The 15,812-nt window shown below is 42.9% G+C and overlaps 1 protein-coding gene across 1 annotated transcript in view; it reads right to left on the reverse strand.

The window, feature by feature from the left end:
• Nucleotides 1-1,423: 1,423 nt before the first annotated feature.
• Nucleotides 1,424-15,812, reverse strand: part of ST6GALNAC5 (ST6 N-acetylgalactosaminide alpha-2,6-sialyltransferase 5) — a 193,194-nt gene continuing 178,805 nt past the window's right edge. Inside the window, exons 4-5 of the mRNA XM_066268871.1 lie at nt 14,648-14,755; nt 1,424-2,028 (exon numbers count right to left, since the gene is read on the reverse strand). Of these exons, the coding sequence (XP_066124968.1) occupies nt 1,797-2,028; nt 14,648-14,755 (340 nt within the window). The 3' untranslated portion in view covers nt 1,424-1,796. The remainder of the gene's footprint in view (nt 2,029-14,647; nt 14,756-15,812) is intronic.

Genomic DNA, 15,812 nt, shown 5'->3' on the forward strand with positions numbered 1-15,812 from the left:
TGAAAGAGGTGCCCCTTCTGGAAGTATGGCAGGGCCGGATAAATGGCCTCAGGGGGCTGCATGCAGCCTGCGGACCTTAGTTTGGGGATGCCTGCTCTAAATAGTGCATAGAATAAATGAGTGATATGATAAGGAATCTCCTTGTAATCTCTTCTCCTAAAAGACTTGCAGAAGGGCAGTCAGTCCCTTGCTCTTGTACCCAGGCAACACCATGGAAGTTCTTTATGTCTATCTCTATCTCAAATCAGGAAGCAGGTTTTAGTTAATGGAGAATAAGGAGAAAGTATGTTTTTTATTTTTATTTTTTTATTTTTTTACCACAAGAAGGAGATAGGTAATAGGGCAATATAAAAAGCCTAAAAAAGGCTCCTGCTACTGTGGAAGGCCCATTGCTTCTAATCCAAAGTCCTTAAATGGGTCAACAAGAGGCTCATATAATTTTAGGTTTGGAATGAAATGTTAAGAGGTCATCTGGTACAGTGACATCATTCTGCAGAAGAGGGAACTAGAGCTTAAGTGAAGGGACCCACATCAATTATTACTAAAGAAAACTATCTTTAAGTTTCTCTTCTTAGTATGTTTTTGTTACTAGCACAGTTTTTGGTTTTGTCATATGTAGCATTTCTATACCTTGGAAAATGTTATAGCTATTCTTGAAGTCCAAGTGTTCAGAAAATGCAAGACAACAGTTCTAAGCCAAATTCTAATTGCATGCTAACAAAGAGTGTCGTAGACACAGTAACTCAGCAACCTGATTCTAGCCTTTTCCGACCACCATTCGGGAGTCAAGAGTTAGGATAAATTACCGAAATAAAGATAGAAATAAACTACCACATAATAATCTATAAAAACACTGGCCTAGAGTACACTACAAAACTCTCCATAAATAAATATTAGGCATTTGCTTTATGAAAGCCAGTGGAGATGTGCTCTTCAGAAACCCTGTCCACGCTTTCAAGCCACTTTTTACAAATCACACACACTGAGTCCAACAGATGACAAAGATTGTAAGTCAGGTTAGGATACAATTTGATAGAAAAATGTCTTTTTTTTTTTTGTATTTTTCTGAAGCTGGAAACGGGGAGAGACAGTCAGACAGACTCCCGCATGCGCCCGACCTGGATCCACCCGGCACGCCCACCAGGGGGCGATGCTCTGCCCCTCTGGGTCGTCGCTCTGTTGCGACCAGAGCCACTCCAGCGCCTGAGGCAGAGGCCACAGAGCCATCCCCAGTGCCCGGGCCATCTTTGCTCCAATGGAGCCTTGGCTGCAGGAGGGGAAGAAAGAGACAGAGAGGAAGGAGAGGGGGAGGGGTGGAGAAGCAGATGGGCGCTTCTCCTGTGTGCCCTGGCCGGGAATCGAACCCGGGACTTCTGCACGCCAGGCCGACGCTCTACCACTGAGACAACCGGCCAGGGCGAAAAATGTCTTTTGACACGGTGTTTCTATAAAGAATACAACTAATAAATACCGTTGTGTTGCTCGTGTTTCAGTTTTGAAGGCAATACTTAAAGAGATCCAAAATGTTTTTAGCCATGGCAGCATAATTGAAACAAGTGTTCCCCTCTTTTGAAAGGGGGAATACTCATTAGAATGTATTAATTCTGGAATCCTCCTGCTAGCCCACTGCACTGCTTTGCAGTTCCATCTTGTAGGCATCTGTACACAGTACATACTGAGGAGTGAGACTGTTTCCTGCCAGTCCGTTCCTCTTCCATGTCCAGTAGCTCAGGAAGCCCAATGGCCTGGTGTCTGATACAGGGGTGCTTGGGATTTGGGTCTGGCACACTCATTCCTCAGAACACAGGCTTATTCTCAGGATGATTTATAGCAAGTGATTCTGGTTTCCAGTCTGGTTGAAAAAAGTGAATATTGAATGTCCGTGCCCAGTTTTTAAAGACGCGTTTCTCTGTGATAAAGCGATGGTGACTACCCTTCCGTCCTCGTTCATGAGAAAGGTACATTGTACATTCATCTGGCCCAAAAGGTTCATAATAGTGATAAGGGACGGAAGGGTGATTGGGATCCCTGTAGGTGGAAAATGAGATAAGTGATTAAAGCAAAAAAAAAAAAAATCCTTTGACTAAGGTAAGATGTTATCTTTAATAAACTGATAGCACAAATCATATATTCAAGCTAAATACAATACATTTCAACAAATGATTTTTCTGATGTTTAAGTAATGAGCAAGTGGAGAGGTTTTGAGTTTGTGAAATGAAATTAGTGCCCATTGGTATCAAATGGAGAGATTCAAAGTGCACTGTAGGACCTTCAGGCTTTGGGGATTCAAAAACCTGAGTTATTAAGACTCAGCTAGAGTTCTTATTTCTACTCTTGCACCCATACGGTCTACTTACCTCAAGCATCTCTAGACATATTTACAACACAAAAACAGATTATTCCCCTTCTCCATTTCAATTCCCAAATCATCCAGAGATTTCCAATTATACTGAGTACAGCCTTATAGGGTGTCACATGATCAGACTCCTTTCCAGAACCTTCTCCTAACCCACCCAACTTTGTCCCCTATGCTCCAGCCATACTAGCTTTTTGGGTCATCAACCCCTCCAAGTTTGTCCCTACGCTGAGGCCTTTGCACCTGAGGACAGTCACTTACTTGGTGGAACATTCTCTAACCAGTTCACTTCTCTTTCCTTTGGGGATCTACTCAAATGTATTCTCCTCGGAGAGGCTTTACCTGACGCCCACTCCCTTCACTTCCTCTCAGTCAGACTTGTTTTCTTTATGGCATCGATAACTGTCTGGAACTGCTGTGATGTACACGTGTGTGTGTTCTTTTTGCTTATTGTCTGTTCATGAGGGTAAGTCTTTGTCTTGTTCTTTGTAGGTGCTCAATAAATAATTTTTATTGTTGAAAGAAATGTATATGGAGTTTGCAGCTACACAGCAAGCTTTAAAGCCAATTTATTCTCATGGGATGGAAAGTTGATGATCTTAGTTTGATTCCACAGGAGAGAAGGAAGAGAGCAGGCATGATGCTACCTTTATTCTCCTGTTATCCCGAAATTCCAAATCCTCAATCCCTGCTGTGTAGCCTGACTGCCCCAACATTTTCATGACTCTATATCCCTGTCTCCACCTCTCACGAGAAATACTGGTTCACATCTTCAAGGTCATGTGCCCTGGATTAACATAAAGGTGTGGGTATGTGCCCTTGTTGCAGGGTTACTAAACCATCTAGCCCCCCAGAAGCCCTGGTGTCAGACTTGTTTTTATTCCAGGCCAGTCCCCTCCACTTCTGATAAGATTAGTTATGATATCCCAGGAGATAAATCTTCTGACCTTGAGCTACGCTCACTAACCAGTCTTGTGGCAGAAACTACGTTCTTCTTAGTTATTTTTAGCTCTTCTCTTAAAAGAGCTAAGCATCGCAGCAAACACCTTTCAGTGCCTAATGTCCTGGGGTCCCTGCTAGCTACTAAGGCTCTACTCTAAGCCCGGTAACTTGGGTTTCCAAAGATGCTCCTCCGCTAGACACCTATTTATTTTCTTCAGGGGGCATCAATACACAAATGGCTTTTAGAGTAGCAACTCTACTGGGGTCAGGGATTGAAGTCTTTTATCAAGAGGGCTGTCAAGTTTGTGGCACTGACAACAATAAACTGCCTCTCCTCTGAGGTTAAGGTTCTTCCAGGAAGAGAGATTTATTTTTGTCATGCTGCATTTAACCTACCTCATCATGGGTTGGACACTGTGGTGAATTTAAGCTTTGCGTCTCTATTCTGCCTGTCTCAGATGTAGGTGTCTCTTCCATAGTGAAACATCACAAGCTGTCCTGTCTAGTTATTAAAGATATCACTTATTTACTTACCCTAGAAATTGGAGTCTCCTTAAAATTTCCACAGAAAGTGTTATGAATACAGAAAATGCAAGCTAGCCTAACCAGTGGTAGGTGCAGTGGTCTCTGGTTCAAACCCTGAGGTCACCAACTTGCATACTGGCTTTTCAGCTTGAGCATGAAGTTGCTAGCTGAGCACAGGATCATCAACATGATCCCAAGGTCACTGGCTTGAAGCCCAAGGTTGCTGGCTTGAACAAGGGGTCTCTGGCTCAGCTTGAGGCACAGACCTCATATGTGCCTTCACGGTGAGGTCTCTCCCTCACCGTCAAGGCACATATGAGAAGCAATCAATGAACAACTAAAGTGAAGCAATTATGAGTTGATGTTTCTTATCTCCCTCCTTCCTCTCTCTCTCTCTCTCTCTCTCTCTCAAATCAATAAAACAACTTAAAAAAAGAAAATTCATGCTAGTTAATATTCAAGGTGGACCTACCACTATAAAGAAAAAAGTAAATAAAAAGAAACAGAATCTTGTGAGCAAAATATCCCCAAATGCATATGGCATAATTTGGGAGACATGCCAAATCCATGCGGCTTGGTATACTTGGGGTTAAGCTTTTATTCCAGCACTGATTAGGCTTCAAATCTGATTCATCTAAGTTTTGGACATATTCTTGGCATCAGTCTGACAAAAGAAACAATTAGGTTTCTAAAAATAATCATGAGATTGATTTGGCACGGAGGAATAGCTGGAAATTGGAAAACAGCTGAAGGATACTATAGGATCAATTTCCTCATGCAGGATGACCCTCTCTTTGAATGAAACTTATCTGGCTCTATATTGATCCCCTGAAGGGAGAATTAAATTTACATATTTGGTGGATTTAGTTCTCGATTTCAAAGGTGTCCAAATAACTGGGCATTGTTTGCATCCTTTAAAACTCTGTCCAAACGGCAGAGATTTGCTTTGTGGGACTGAGGATGCAGAGCCCGAGCAACTGCAGGAACAGCCCCTCCAGTCCGAGCCAGTTGTCAGCTGTAATCCATTGTTCCACCCAGAAAGCCCTTCGCCGTTGAAGGTCAAACCCGACTTTCTAAAGCCTGCTGTGGCTTTTTCTGCCTTTACCTGATCCCAGTGAAAACACCAATAAATATCAGCAGAATTTCTACATCAAAAGGCCACTGTTGTACCGGGAGGATTCTGGCACCAAGTCCCTGTTTGGGCCAGGGGAAATGGAAGAATGAGGGTGTAAGGGCGGAGCTGGTGTGATAATCACAGAGCCAGTCACCCAAGTGGCTGCAGCCTGTCATCAGCACTCCAAGGGCGAATGTGGGAACAAATCCTGCAGAATAATGTGAATAAAGGGTTTTTTTCCTTTATTTAGGAAGCAGATGGGAAGACTAAGAGAACTAACATTTAATGTACACTGGGAGCTTTAAAGAAATATCATCATCTGTGTTCCAGCTCCATAGGGTTGAGTTTAACTGATTTGGAGAGGGTCTTAGGCATGGGTATTTTACAAAGTGCCTGAGGTTTCAGTAGCAAAATAAATAATGCCAGAATTGGGTTATAAAACCCATAATATAAAATAAATATCCACGAGTCCATGATGATGTCAAACAACCAAATAATAAATGAGAGAGATGAAACAGCATTTCCTTAGAGAAGAATGACAATTAATAAATCGAGAAAGAATGAGGGCATAGGAATCACCATTAGAAGAATAGAGTAATTGCCACAGGCAAGAGGCACCAATGAATAGAACATTAGTGGGGATGTAGATAGAAGGAATAGGTTATTTGCATACAGTATCTTCCCCCAAGATGCTTATTAATAGCAAAGGGAAAACTTGTAACTGTACTATGAGGAAACCCAGCAGACAGCACCTCAACCAAGTGGTAAAGGTTAACACAGCCAGTAATGAGACATTTTGACATCATGTACCTCTTGATATGAGATGCTGAGAAGGGCTTTTCACTTCCGGGATATCCTTCCCTGGAACGCATAACCTCAGCTTAATCCAAACTGAGGGACATCCTACCATAATGACCAGAATTCTTCAAAAACATCAAAGTCGTGAAAAATAAGGAAAGACTGAGGAATTGTCATGGGTAGGTGGAGACTAAGGACACAGGACAAGTGAAGATAAAGGCATCCTGGATCGGGTCCTGAAGGTGAGAAAGGACATCACTAAGCAAACTGCCGAAATCTGACAAAGTGTGTACTTTAGTTAAGAGTATTGTACTGGTGTTAATTTCTTAGTTTTGATCATTGGACCATAATTATGCAAAAAATTAACAGGGGAAGCTGGATGAAGTGTGTACTAGAACTCTCTGTATTATTTTTGCAACTTTTTCTGTAAGTCTAAGACTATATTGAAACAAAATTTTTTAAATAGAATAATGTTAGAATATAACATTATATTTTTAAATATAATAATGTTTTAAATATAATAATATAATCCTCCTTAGAGAATTCTAATATGCAGCCAGCTTTGAGATGGCTGATTTAGTTCAATACCCGCTAAACCTTGGTGCTTAACATACATCTTCGCCTTTACTTCTCCACTAGTTTATGTGATAGGCCAGCATCTGGCACCCGGGTAGAGTCTAGTGCTGGCTTTAAGCATATGGTCTCACTCATTGGACCATTCAAGATGCTAGACTTACTCAAACCAAAACCCAGTGCTCAGGACTCTACATAGACTAACTTATCTAATCCTCACCACACCGAGTGAGAAAGGTACTGTCGTTATTGCTATTTTACAGATGAGAAAACTCATGCATAGAGAAATTGAAATTTGAGGGCCCAGCTGTGTCTTCTTAAGAGTTGGGTTTCAGGCCTTGGCCAGTTGGCTCAGTGGTAGAGCGTCGGCCTGGCGTGCAGAAGTCCCGGGTTTGATTCCTGGCCAGGGCACACAGGAGAAGCGCCCATTGCTTCTCCACCCCTCCCCCTCTCCTTCCTCTCTGTCTCTCTCTTCCCCTCCCGCAGTGAGGCTCCATTGGAGCAGAGATGGCCTAGGTGCTGGGGATGACTCCTTGGCCTCTGCCCCAGGCGCTAGAGTGGCTCTGGTCACAACAGAGTGATGCCCCAGATGGGCAGAGCATAGCCCCCTGGTGGGCAGAGCGTGGCCCCCTGGTGGGTGTGCCGGGTGGATCCCAGTCGGGCACGTGCGGGAGTCTGTCTGACTGTCTCTCCCCGTTTCCAGCTTCAGAAAAATACAAAAAAAAGAGTTGGGTTTCGTGTCTTGGTAAAACTCCTGTCCCACCAGGTGAGTTTCTGTACTAATGACAGCCCACGTTCCTACTGGAGTTGGCAACACATTGTTGGGACAACCTTGTCCTTGCTGCACTTTCCCAAGCACCTATTTATAAAGGTGCCCCGTGTGCTTGGTGCAGTTGGTCAGGGTGCGAAGCAGAGGCCCCATACTCTTACAATCCTGTCCACTAATGTTAATGGCAGCAAGAGTTCATCATGTCCATTTCTGAATCTTCTAAAGCTAAGCTGTACAATTGTAAAGAAATGTCATAACATGAACAAGCAAGGGAGGATAATTCCATTTCTGGGTATGATCTAGGTTCACCCTGCTCTCTGGGCATGTGGCTGGACCATCTATAGGGAAAGAACGGGCCTTTGCTTCTCTCTAGAAACTCTCTCTAAACACACTTCTATTTTTGGTGTGGTACTTGGCATAGAGGATGTAGTCAGGAAATGTTTGAGGAAAGGAGTGAAATCAATAGCTGTCAAGTGTCTAAATTGTTCTGAAATTGACTTGCACAGGGGGCCTTTGAGAACACTGTGTAGCATTCAGAAAAAAATGTTCCCACAACGGGTCTTCCTAAACATCTGCCTCAGGCCAATGAGACCGGCTGAGCTCCTTTATCCTGCTGCCTGACTTCTTGTCTTTGGAGCTTTTTTTGAAAGCTAAACTGCTGCACATGTTGGAAGCTGGTGGGACAATATTTGTGTATTTGGGGCTCACAGAACACCAGGAGACAACAGCTGTTTACCCATCATGGGCAAAGAGCCAGAGGGAGTCACCTGAACACCCCTCCCCCCAACCCAGGCACCTCAGATGGCACCATAACATCTCTTAATATGTCATTGAGACCCACACAAACGAGAAGGAAGGTAATGAAAACACCCATCGACTGGGAAGAATTGGTCAAATTATGGCAAAGAAAGAAGAAACAATAAGCATCCAGGAAAAACACAAGAATATATTTTGAGACTACATCATAAAAAGTGAACCATATGGGTGCGTCACCATCCATACCTTCCCTCTGTTAGCATCTGATTCTGCGCACTGCACTCCGCTAGGGATGGCCCATCTCTGCTATGCTGGCAGCTTTATTAATGTCCACTAGCTAATAATTCTAGCAGAGTCAACTCTCTGATAGTCACAATACCTTTGAGATGTCCTTCACATTATGGAGGAGATATTAATTTAGTTTCATGACAGTGATCACTCTGAGTCATTACTCCTCTAATTAATACTGAAGAAATAATGGGTAACCGAGAGTTGTAAACTTGGTAATGTGGTAAGTATGACCAGAAATAAGATCCTTATTAGATAGAGTTTAAATGTTTGGCCCATTATTACTGCCAATAATTTACAACGAAAAATGAGATTAAAAATACTCATTGTAACTTAGTTTGGAAAGCTATGATAACAGATCTCTTTGCTGCAATTTATAGTGTACCTAGACAGAATGGATTTGACTTCCTGTAGGGATATGGCATAATTTACAGGTCTAGTGTTCACACAATAATATATTTTGATGTTGTCTAGGATGCAGCATGGGATTAATTTTCCCCAGCTTTCTGAACATTCACGAGCCTGGAGTCTGGTGAGGAAGGCAGGACGGAGACTGAGGCCCGCTGCCTGAGCCCCTCGTGGAGGACCCCATGCTGGCCTGGGTGAGGATGAAACAGGTGGCTGCCAGTGACCTCTGAGGACCCTCGAAAGCTGAATTTGCCGTTTGCGATTACACTTTTTATTCACCTGGCACTTTTGGCCTTGAGATAAGTTTAGAATCAGTCTCTTAAACACCATCAAGGAAAGGGAGATTTTAAAATGCGTTGTGCCAATCCATACTAAATACATAGTGTGTGCAAGACACAATGACGAGTACTAAAGATACAAATGTTGACATGCTCCCTCGAGCCTACAGGCAAACGAGGAGATAAAAACCAACCAAAGAGGTGGGGCAGGGTGAAGGAGGGAGAGGCCCCAGTGAGGGCTTAGGTGGGTCTGACTCCGATTGGAGGTAGAGATAGGAGGAACAGTGCTGTGTCTGGAACAGTGAACTGAGGGGTTAGGAGCTTTGGTGCTGGAGTCCTGCAGACCCGGACTGAAATCCTAGCTCTGCTGCGATCTGTTCTACAAGCTTGGCCAGCTGTTTCATGTCTTTAAGCTTCCTATATAAAATGATGATAATAGTAATGTTTACCTCATGGGGTTATTAAAGGCTCAGTGAATACATACTGATAGTGTATGTATTCATACTAAATGTAGAGCCAGCATGTGGTATTGCAGAACAAAAAATATCAGCCATTAATATTCAGAGTAAAGAACCAGTAGTAATCATCAAATTAAGAAGAAAGGGATGGGTATTCTAAGCTAAAGGCACAGGAACCGGTCTCAGCAGGGCAGGCTCCTCTACCAGTTTTTCAGTCTGGCTAAAATAAGTCTGCATAAGCCGAGAAGATGAGACTTAAGTGAACACAGAAACCAGGTCCCGAAGGGCTTGTGTGCTAGCTAGGGCATGCGAACTCTGTTCTGAAAGCTTTAGGGGACAACAGAGGGTGTTCAGTGACAAGGTCCGATTTGTGACGCTCAGGTGACTGAAGGCAAAGACCCTGTGTCATTCATCTTTGGTTATGTCCCCAGTGCCTAAGACAAGTTAGCTGAATGAATCAAAGTCTCTTTTGTCTCTCTGATTAATTTAGTAAATGACTTTTTTTTGAAGGTACTAATTGTGCCTCAAGTTCCAAAAAAGGTTAATTTACTAAAAATGAACAGTTGGCTTTCTCTTTGCTTGCTGAACTCTGGCCCCATAAAGCTAATTCTTCATTCCTGTGAGAAACGCAGGCAGGCATGTGGTGAATAGCTTGCGATATCCTGCAAGCAGCCAGAGGCCACATGAGGCCAGTTCTCCACAGAGGAGAGAAAGGGGACGTGGCTCACACAGGAGACCATGTGTGTCCTTCCCTTCCCAGCAGTCAGGCCTCCTAGCCACTGAGCACTATTCGTTAGTGCCCTCTGACATCTCCTTAAAATGTGCCTGTAGGAATCCACAGTTGCAGATGAGTGAATCCTTTCACTGGGTAATGTGGTAATTTACCCACATTTATCAGACCCCAGGGCTGTGCCAAGAGCTCCTCCCCTCTTACCTCATGGAACTATTATATAAACCCTGAGGCAAGTACTAGTGTCAGCACCATCTTACAGATACAGAAGCTAGGGCTTTGAGAGAGTCATTAAGTGACTTGCCCAAGGTCACTAAGGCTTAGTGAGGTGAAATAGTAACATTCCCAAGTTCAACAGCTTCTGAGGGGCAGAAAGGGTTATTTTTGCCCACCTCAGCGCCCTGTTACCAGAGCATACAGTGAGAGTAGCAGACAAGACCATTTATTCATTTAATGTTTATGGAGCATTGGCTATAGGCCAGGATGGTAAATGTCTACTGTCCTTGTGCTAGGGTTCCAACAGTGGCCCAAACACTCAAAATCTCTGTCCACAGGGAGTGGACATTCTGGTGAGTTCAACCCACTTGAGTAGTCTCACAAAACCTTCCTTTACCACTTCTGGCCTTGTTAATATCTCATTAAGTCCTAGAGTTTATGAGGCATCTTACAGATACAGAAGCTATACTACATGACATGTGGCTCCTTACAATCCTCAGCTTCTTTCAAAATAAAGCCAAAGGGCTAGTGCTGGTCAGTCAGGCTGCCTGACGGCTGGTTTGGGAGTCAGGGCCATGAAGAGGGGCTGCCTGTCCTGGGTGGAGAGTTCCCCTCTATAGCCGCCTAAATTCCAAGCATGCCCTCCATGACCAGGGACTTCTAGCCTCACTTGCTTTGAGAAGACATGGCCCTCCAGCCCTTGGGTGCTGGGCACCCCTACCCACTCCTCTGTTGCTGGAGAACAGCCAGGCTGAGCAGCTGGGAGAAGAAGCAGGCCAAAAAAAATTGTTGGGGTGGAAATGGTCAGCCTAGCAGAGGAATTAACTCACATATTGCTTTTTTATTCTTTGGATGCAGATACTGTTTGCAAGTGTTATTTGACTCTAAGAGGTTTTGCCATCTTCATTATTTTTTGCTGTGGGTCAGGCTTACTGTGAGAGTCTAGGTCACAGGAACTATGTCCTAGTCTGTGAACCTCCCCAAATTCTTGATACCACAGGGTACATCTCAAGTACTTAGGATAATAATAGTAACAATAATTTCATATATCTTATGGTATAATATTAATGTATTAGTAATAATAGTTTTTCCTGAGCACTAACTGTGTGTTGGGCATTATTCAGATGCTCTGCTTTCATGATTTCATTTAATCCTCACCATCACCTGCTTGCTCTTATTATTTTATCACCATTTTGCAGGTGAAGAAAGCAAAGCTGAAGGTCTCCCAGTTAGGGTTTGTTCTGGAATCAGATAAAAGGAACATGAGCATCAGCCTATGTTGCTCCTGGTTCTTACCTTCCTACACTTTGTTAGTGGGCGTTACAACCAAGCAGGTGCTCCTCTAGCCTAACCCTATCCTCTAGACAACACCAGTGATGGAATTCAGCTGGTTCGTACCGGTTTGGTACAATGGATACTTAATTTTTTGTTGAGTTTGTTGAAAATGTTGTTAAAATGGCACTTGTAATTAGGGTTCTTACTTTTTCTTTTCTTTGACAGAAACAGAGAGAGGGACAGATAAGGAAAGACAGGAAGGGAGGGAGATGAGAAGCATCAATTCTTTGTTGTGGCCTCTTAGTTGTTCATTGATTACTTTGTCATATGTGTCTTGACTAGGGGGTTACAGCTGAGCGAATGACCCCTTGTTCAAGCTAGCGACCTTTGGGCTCAAGCCAGCGACCATGGGGTCATGTCTATGATCCCATGCTCAAACCAAGAACCCTGCGCTCAAGCTGGTGAGCCTGTGCCCAAGCCGGATGAGCCTGCGCTTAAGCCAGGGAACTTGGAGTTTTGACCTGGGTCCTCCGTGTCCCAGCCCAAAGTTCTATCCACTGTGCCACCACCTGGTCAGGCTAGGATTCTTTCTAAGGTGGGCTTCTGGGCAGCTGCCCAATATGGAATCATAAATTTACATTTCTTACTCTTTTTTAATATTCATCTGCACAACAGCATATTCTAAGCACCTGTAGCTTATTCTGACCATAGGTGAAAATAATTTAACAGAACTATGCTTGTAATATTTATTTATTCATTTCATAAAACTCATTATACCTTTGGTGAAATACTATAGTGAGAAAATGGTTAAGGATCAATCACACAGCCAATGATGCTTGGATAAAAGTGAAGAAAATTGCAAGTGAGGACGTTAATCAAGAATCAATATAGAAATACCTTAAATAACAGTTTTATTGTTTTTTGTCAGGTATTCTTTAATATTTTTTCATTAATATTTTTTAATTATTTTATTTTATTTTATTTATTCATTTTTAGAGAGGAGAGAGAGAGGGAGAGAGAGAGACAGAGGAGAGAGAGACAGAGAGTGAGAAGGGGGGAGGAGCTGGAAGCATCAACTCCCATATGTGCCTTGACCAGGCAAGCCCAGGGTTTCGAACCAGCGACCTTAGCATTTCCAGGTCGATGCTTTATCCACTGCGCCACCACAGGTCAGGCTATTTTTTCATTAATATTTTAAAACTCTTTCTTATAAAATAATCTATTACAGTTTTGTGTGCCTCTTTTATTGTTCTTGTTTAAGTATTAAATGCATGAAATAATACAGTACCTTTCGGTATATAATTTTTTTACTACTTAAAACGGTCATTAGGGCAGAGAACTGGTTGTTAAATTATTGAATCCCACCCCTGGACAGCACCCAGCACCCTTCTCCACTTTCTGTGACAGGACACTGGGCACAGGGAACCTTTTGAAGAGTTCTTGCTGAGAACATCTTGTGAGAACAACTATCAAACCTTTTGGGATGATGGCTGAGAAACAGAAAGCCAGAGCTGGTGGCAACACTGACAGTGTCCTAACTGCCTCGGTAGTGCCATTCCATAAATTGTCTCCATCTATGTACAAGAAGTCTTGATGAACTAACTCTGAATAAGAGAAATGACAGGTTGACTTGCCTTTCATTTGTTTTCCATAATAAATGGAATATTTCCTTGAACACAAAGTCATTAACATCTCAATTTATTCATGTGCTTTCTCTCTGATGTCCTAATGGCAATCTCACATAATTATATCTGCCACGTAACCATCAACTTTGACAGCTCTCTGCATGCCCATAAGTGCTGCTCCCATGGTCTTTGTTAGCCTATTGATTTGAGAAGGCAGTTTGTTTTCTTACACCATCTTATCTCTTTTTTTTTTTTTTTTTTTTGCATACAGATTGTTAAACAGGGAAACCAGGCCAGTAAAGTAAGTGATGAGAAACTGGGTGAGAATCCAAGCTAGGCACTTCGCATGAATTAACTTATTTAATCCACCTACAAGCCTATGAGGTAGAGCCTATTATTATCACCACCTCCACTTCCAATGATGAGACAGCAGAGACACTGAGAGCAATGTGCTCAAGGTCATGCTAGGTCAGTGAGTGGTCAGGCCGGGCTTGGAACCTGTGCAGTCTGGCTGCAGAGCCTACACCCTTCCTTACTACGTGGTGTCACCCCTGGGGATCAGTGAATCCAGGCACAGAACAAAGGCATGCTCTGTCCACACTTTTCCTTCTCTTCTGTGACCTGACTCTTACATACAAACTACTCCTGCTGCTGATAGGTTTGGGCATTAAAAACAGCGGGAGAAAAGCAGCCAAGTGGCAACAGCATGATTAAATGCCCTTTCCTCATTTTTGCTTCAAACCCCCAAATTGTAGATTTTGCATAAGGGCCCATGAGAAGTTGTTAGGTTTAATGCACAATGAAGCAAATGTAAATTTTACTGAACAATTTAAAAACACCCCAAATCCCAGGTTTTACCGTTTGAAGATCAGGACTGAGGTCATGTGCCGGCCATCAGGCATTCCTGAAAACTAGAGCACTTTCTGAATTTATAGGCATTGCACCTTTAAATTACAGAGCTTTCGCATATCAGTACATTTGTTGGGACACCAAACTCTGCCTGGGCACATACTTAAGGTAGCAACAGAGAGATATGTCTGTTCTCTTTAAAGTTGTACATCAAAATAATTATGCCTGTGCTTTGGTGTTAGAAGCACAAATGGAGGCTACATGGTGGTAAAGGAAATGAGGCTTAAAGAAGTATTTTAATTTTAGAAAACAGGCATTACCGTCAAAGAAACTGCCCTCGGTAATTCATTAAAAATCACCACATTCCTTTTGAATGAGAGTAATATTTCTCAATACATGTTCATTGTGAATATTATGCCAATTATTGCATTTCTTTTGGTTGACAAATATCTAGAGGATAAATGAAGCCTAGAAGATGGATTAATTCTCCAGCCGTACAAACAAAAACTTTCAATATTTTATATCACATAATTAAGTGCTGTTTGTTATTTCTAGACCCAGAACTTGGGACATGTTAATTAATTGCTTCAAGAAGACAGACATGTTTTGTGGTTGATATTTGGAATCAGATATTTATAAACCCTGCACAACGCTGCTGATGAATTACACTTGCAGAATAAATCCTACCTGCAGAAGTCTGGGGGCACCATGCCATAAACATCGATCCTGTCACAGAGCTCCAGCGCTATCGTCATTGTGAACCAGCCGGTGCTGAGCCAAGTGTTGGAGATCTTCCTGGAAGGAACAACAGTTAAGTCTGCAAGCTGGTAAAATAATCATTACACCCACCATCATCTTAAATCCTTTCTGGAGCAAGTCTGACCATAAACATGCATACTCTCTCTCTCCATTTGGCAAATAGGTGGAACTTTACCAGATAGTTCTACCAACTCCACCACGTTCCACGGCACAATGATAAATGATGTCGGTGCACCACTACAGTGGGTTTGTGATACTGAAGGACGCTCACAGAACTTCATCATCAAAGATGATGATCATTGTTTCAGTGTTCAAGCGTATATCACCACAACTCAATTTCTTATAAGATAACCCTTTGTGGCAACCCTTTATTAACTAGAATACTTGATTAACTAGAAATATTCCTTGTTTCCCAAGCAGGGTAGATAATAAAGAGCTTATTAAATATGAACACAGATATGTCTGACTATCAACTGATTGATCTATCAAACAATCTAAACACCAACATCTCGATTGAATGTCTTTTCTTAAGAGTACAGTAAGTCCTCACTTATCATCGTCGCTAAGTTCTTGCAAATGGCCACTTTATTTATTTATTTATTTATTTATTTATTTATTTGGTATTTTTTTGAAGCTGGAAACGGGGAGGCAGTCAGACAGACTTCTGCATGCGCCCGACCGGGATCCACCTGGCACGCCCACCAGGGGGTGATGCTCTGCCCATCTGGGGCGTCGCTGTGTTGCGACCAGAGCCACTCTACCGCCTGGGGCAGAGGCCAAGGAGCCATCCCCAGTGCCAGGCCAACCCTGCTCCAATGGAGCCCTGGCTGCTGGAGGGGAAGAGAGAGACAGACAGGAAGGAGAGGGGGAGGGGCGGAGAAGCAGATGGGCGCTTCTCCTATGTGTCCTGGCCAGGAATCGAACCTGACTCCTGCACGCCAGTCCGATGCTCCACCACTGAGCCAACCGGCCAGGGCCGCAAATGGCCACTTTAAACAAAATGACTTACAATGAAACCAGTATTACAGCAGGCTAATTGATATAAACAAGAGTTAAGTTCCTATGGCATATTTCTGGTAACAAAAACATCACC

This window comes from Saccopteryx bilineata, chromosome 3 (genome assembly GCF_036850765.1).
Source record: "Saccopteryx bilineata isolate mSacBil1 chromosome 3, mSacBil1_pri_phased_curated, whole genome shotgun sequence".
Classification (NCBI taxonomy): domain Eukaryota; kingdom Metazoa; phylum Chordata; class Mammalia; order Chiroptera; family Emballonuridae; genus Saccopteryx; species Saccopteryx bilineata.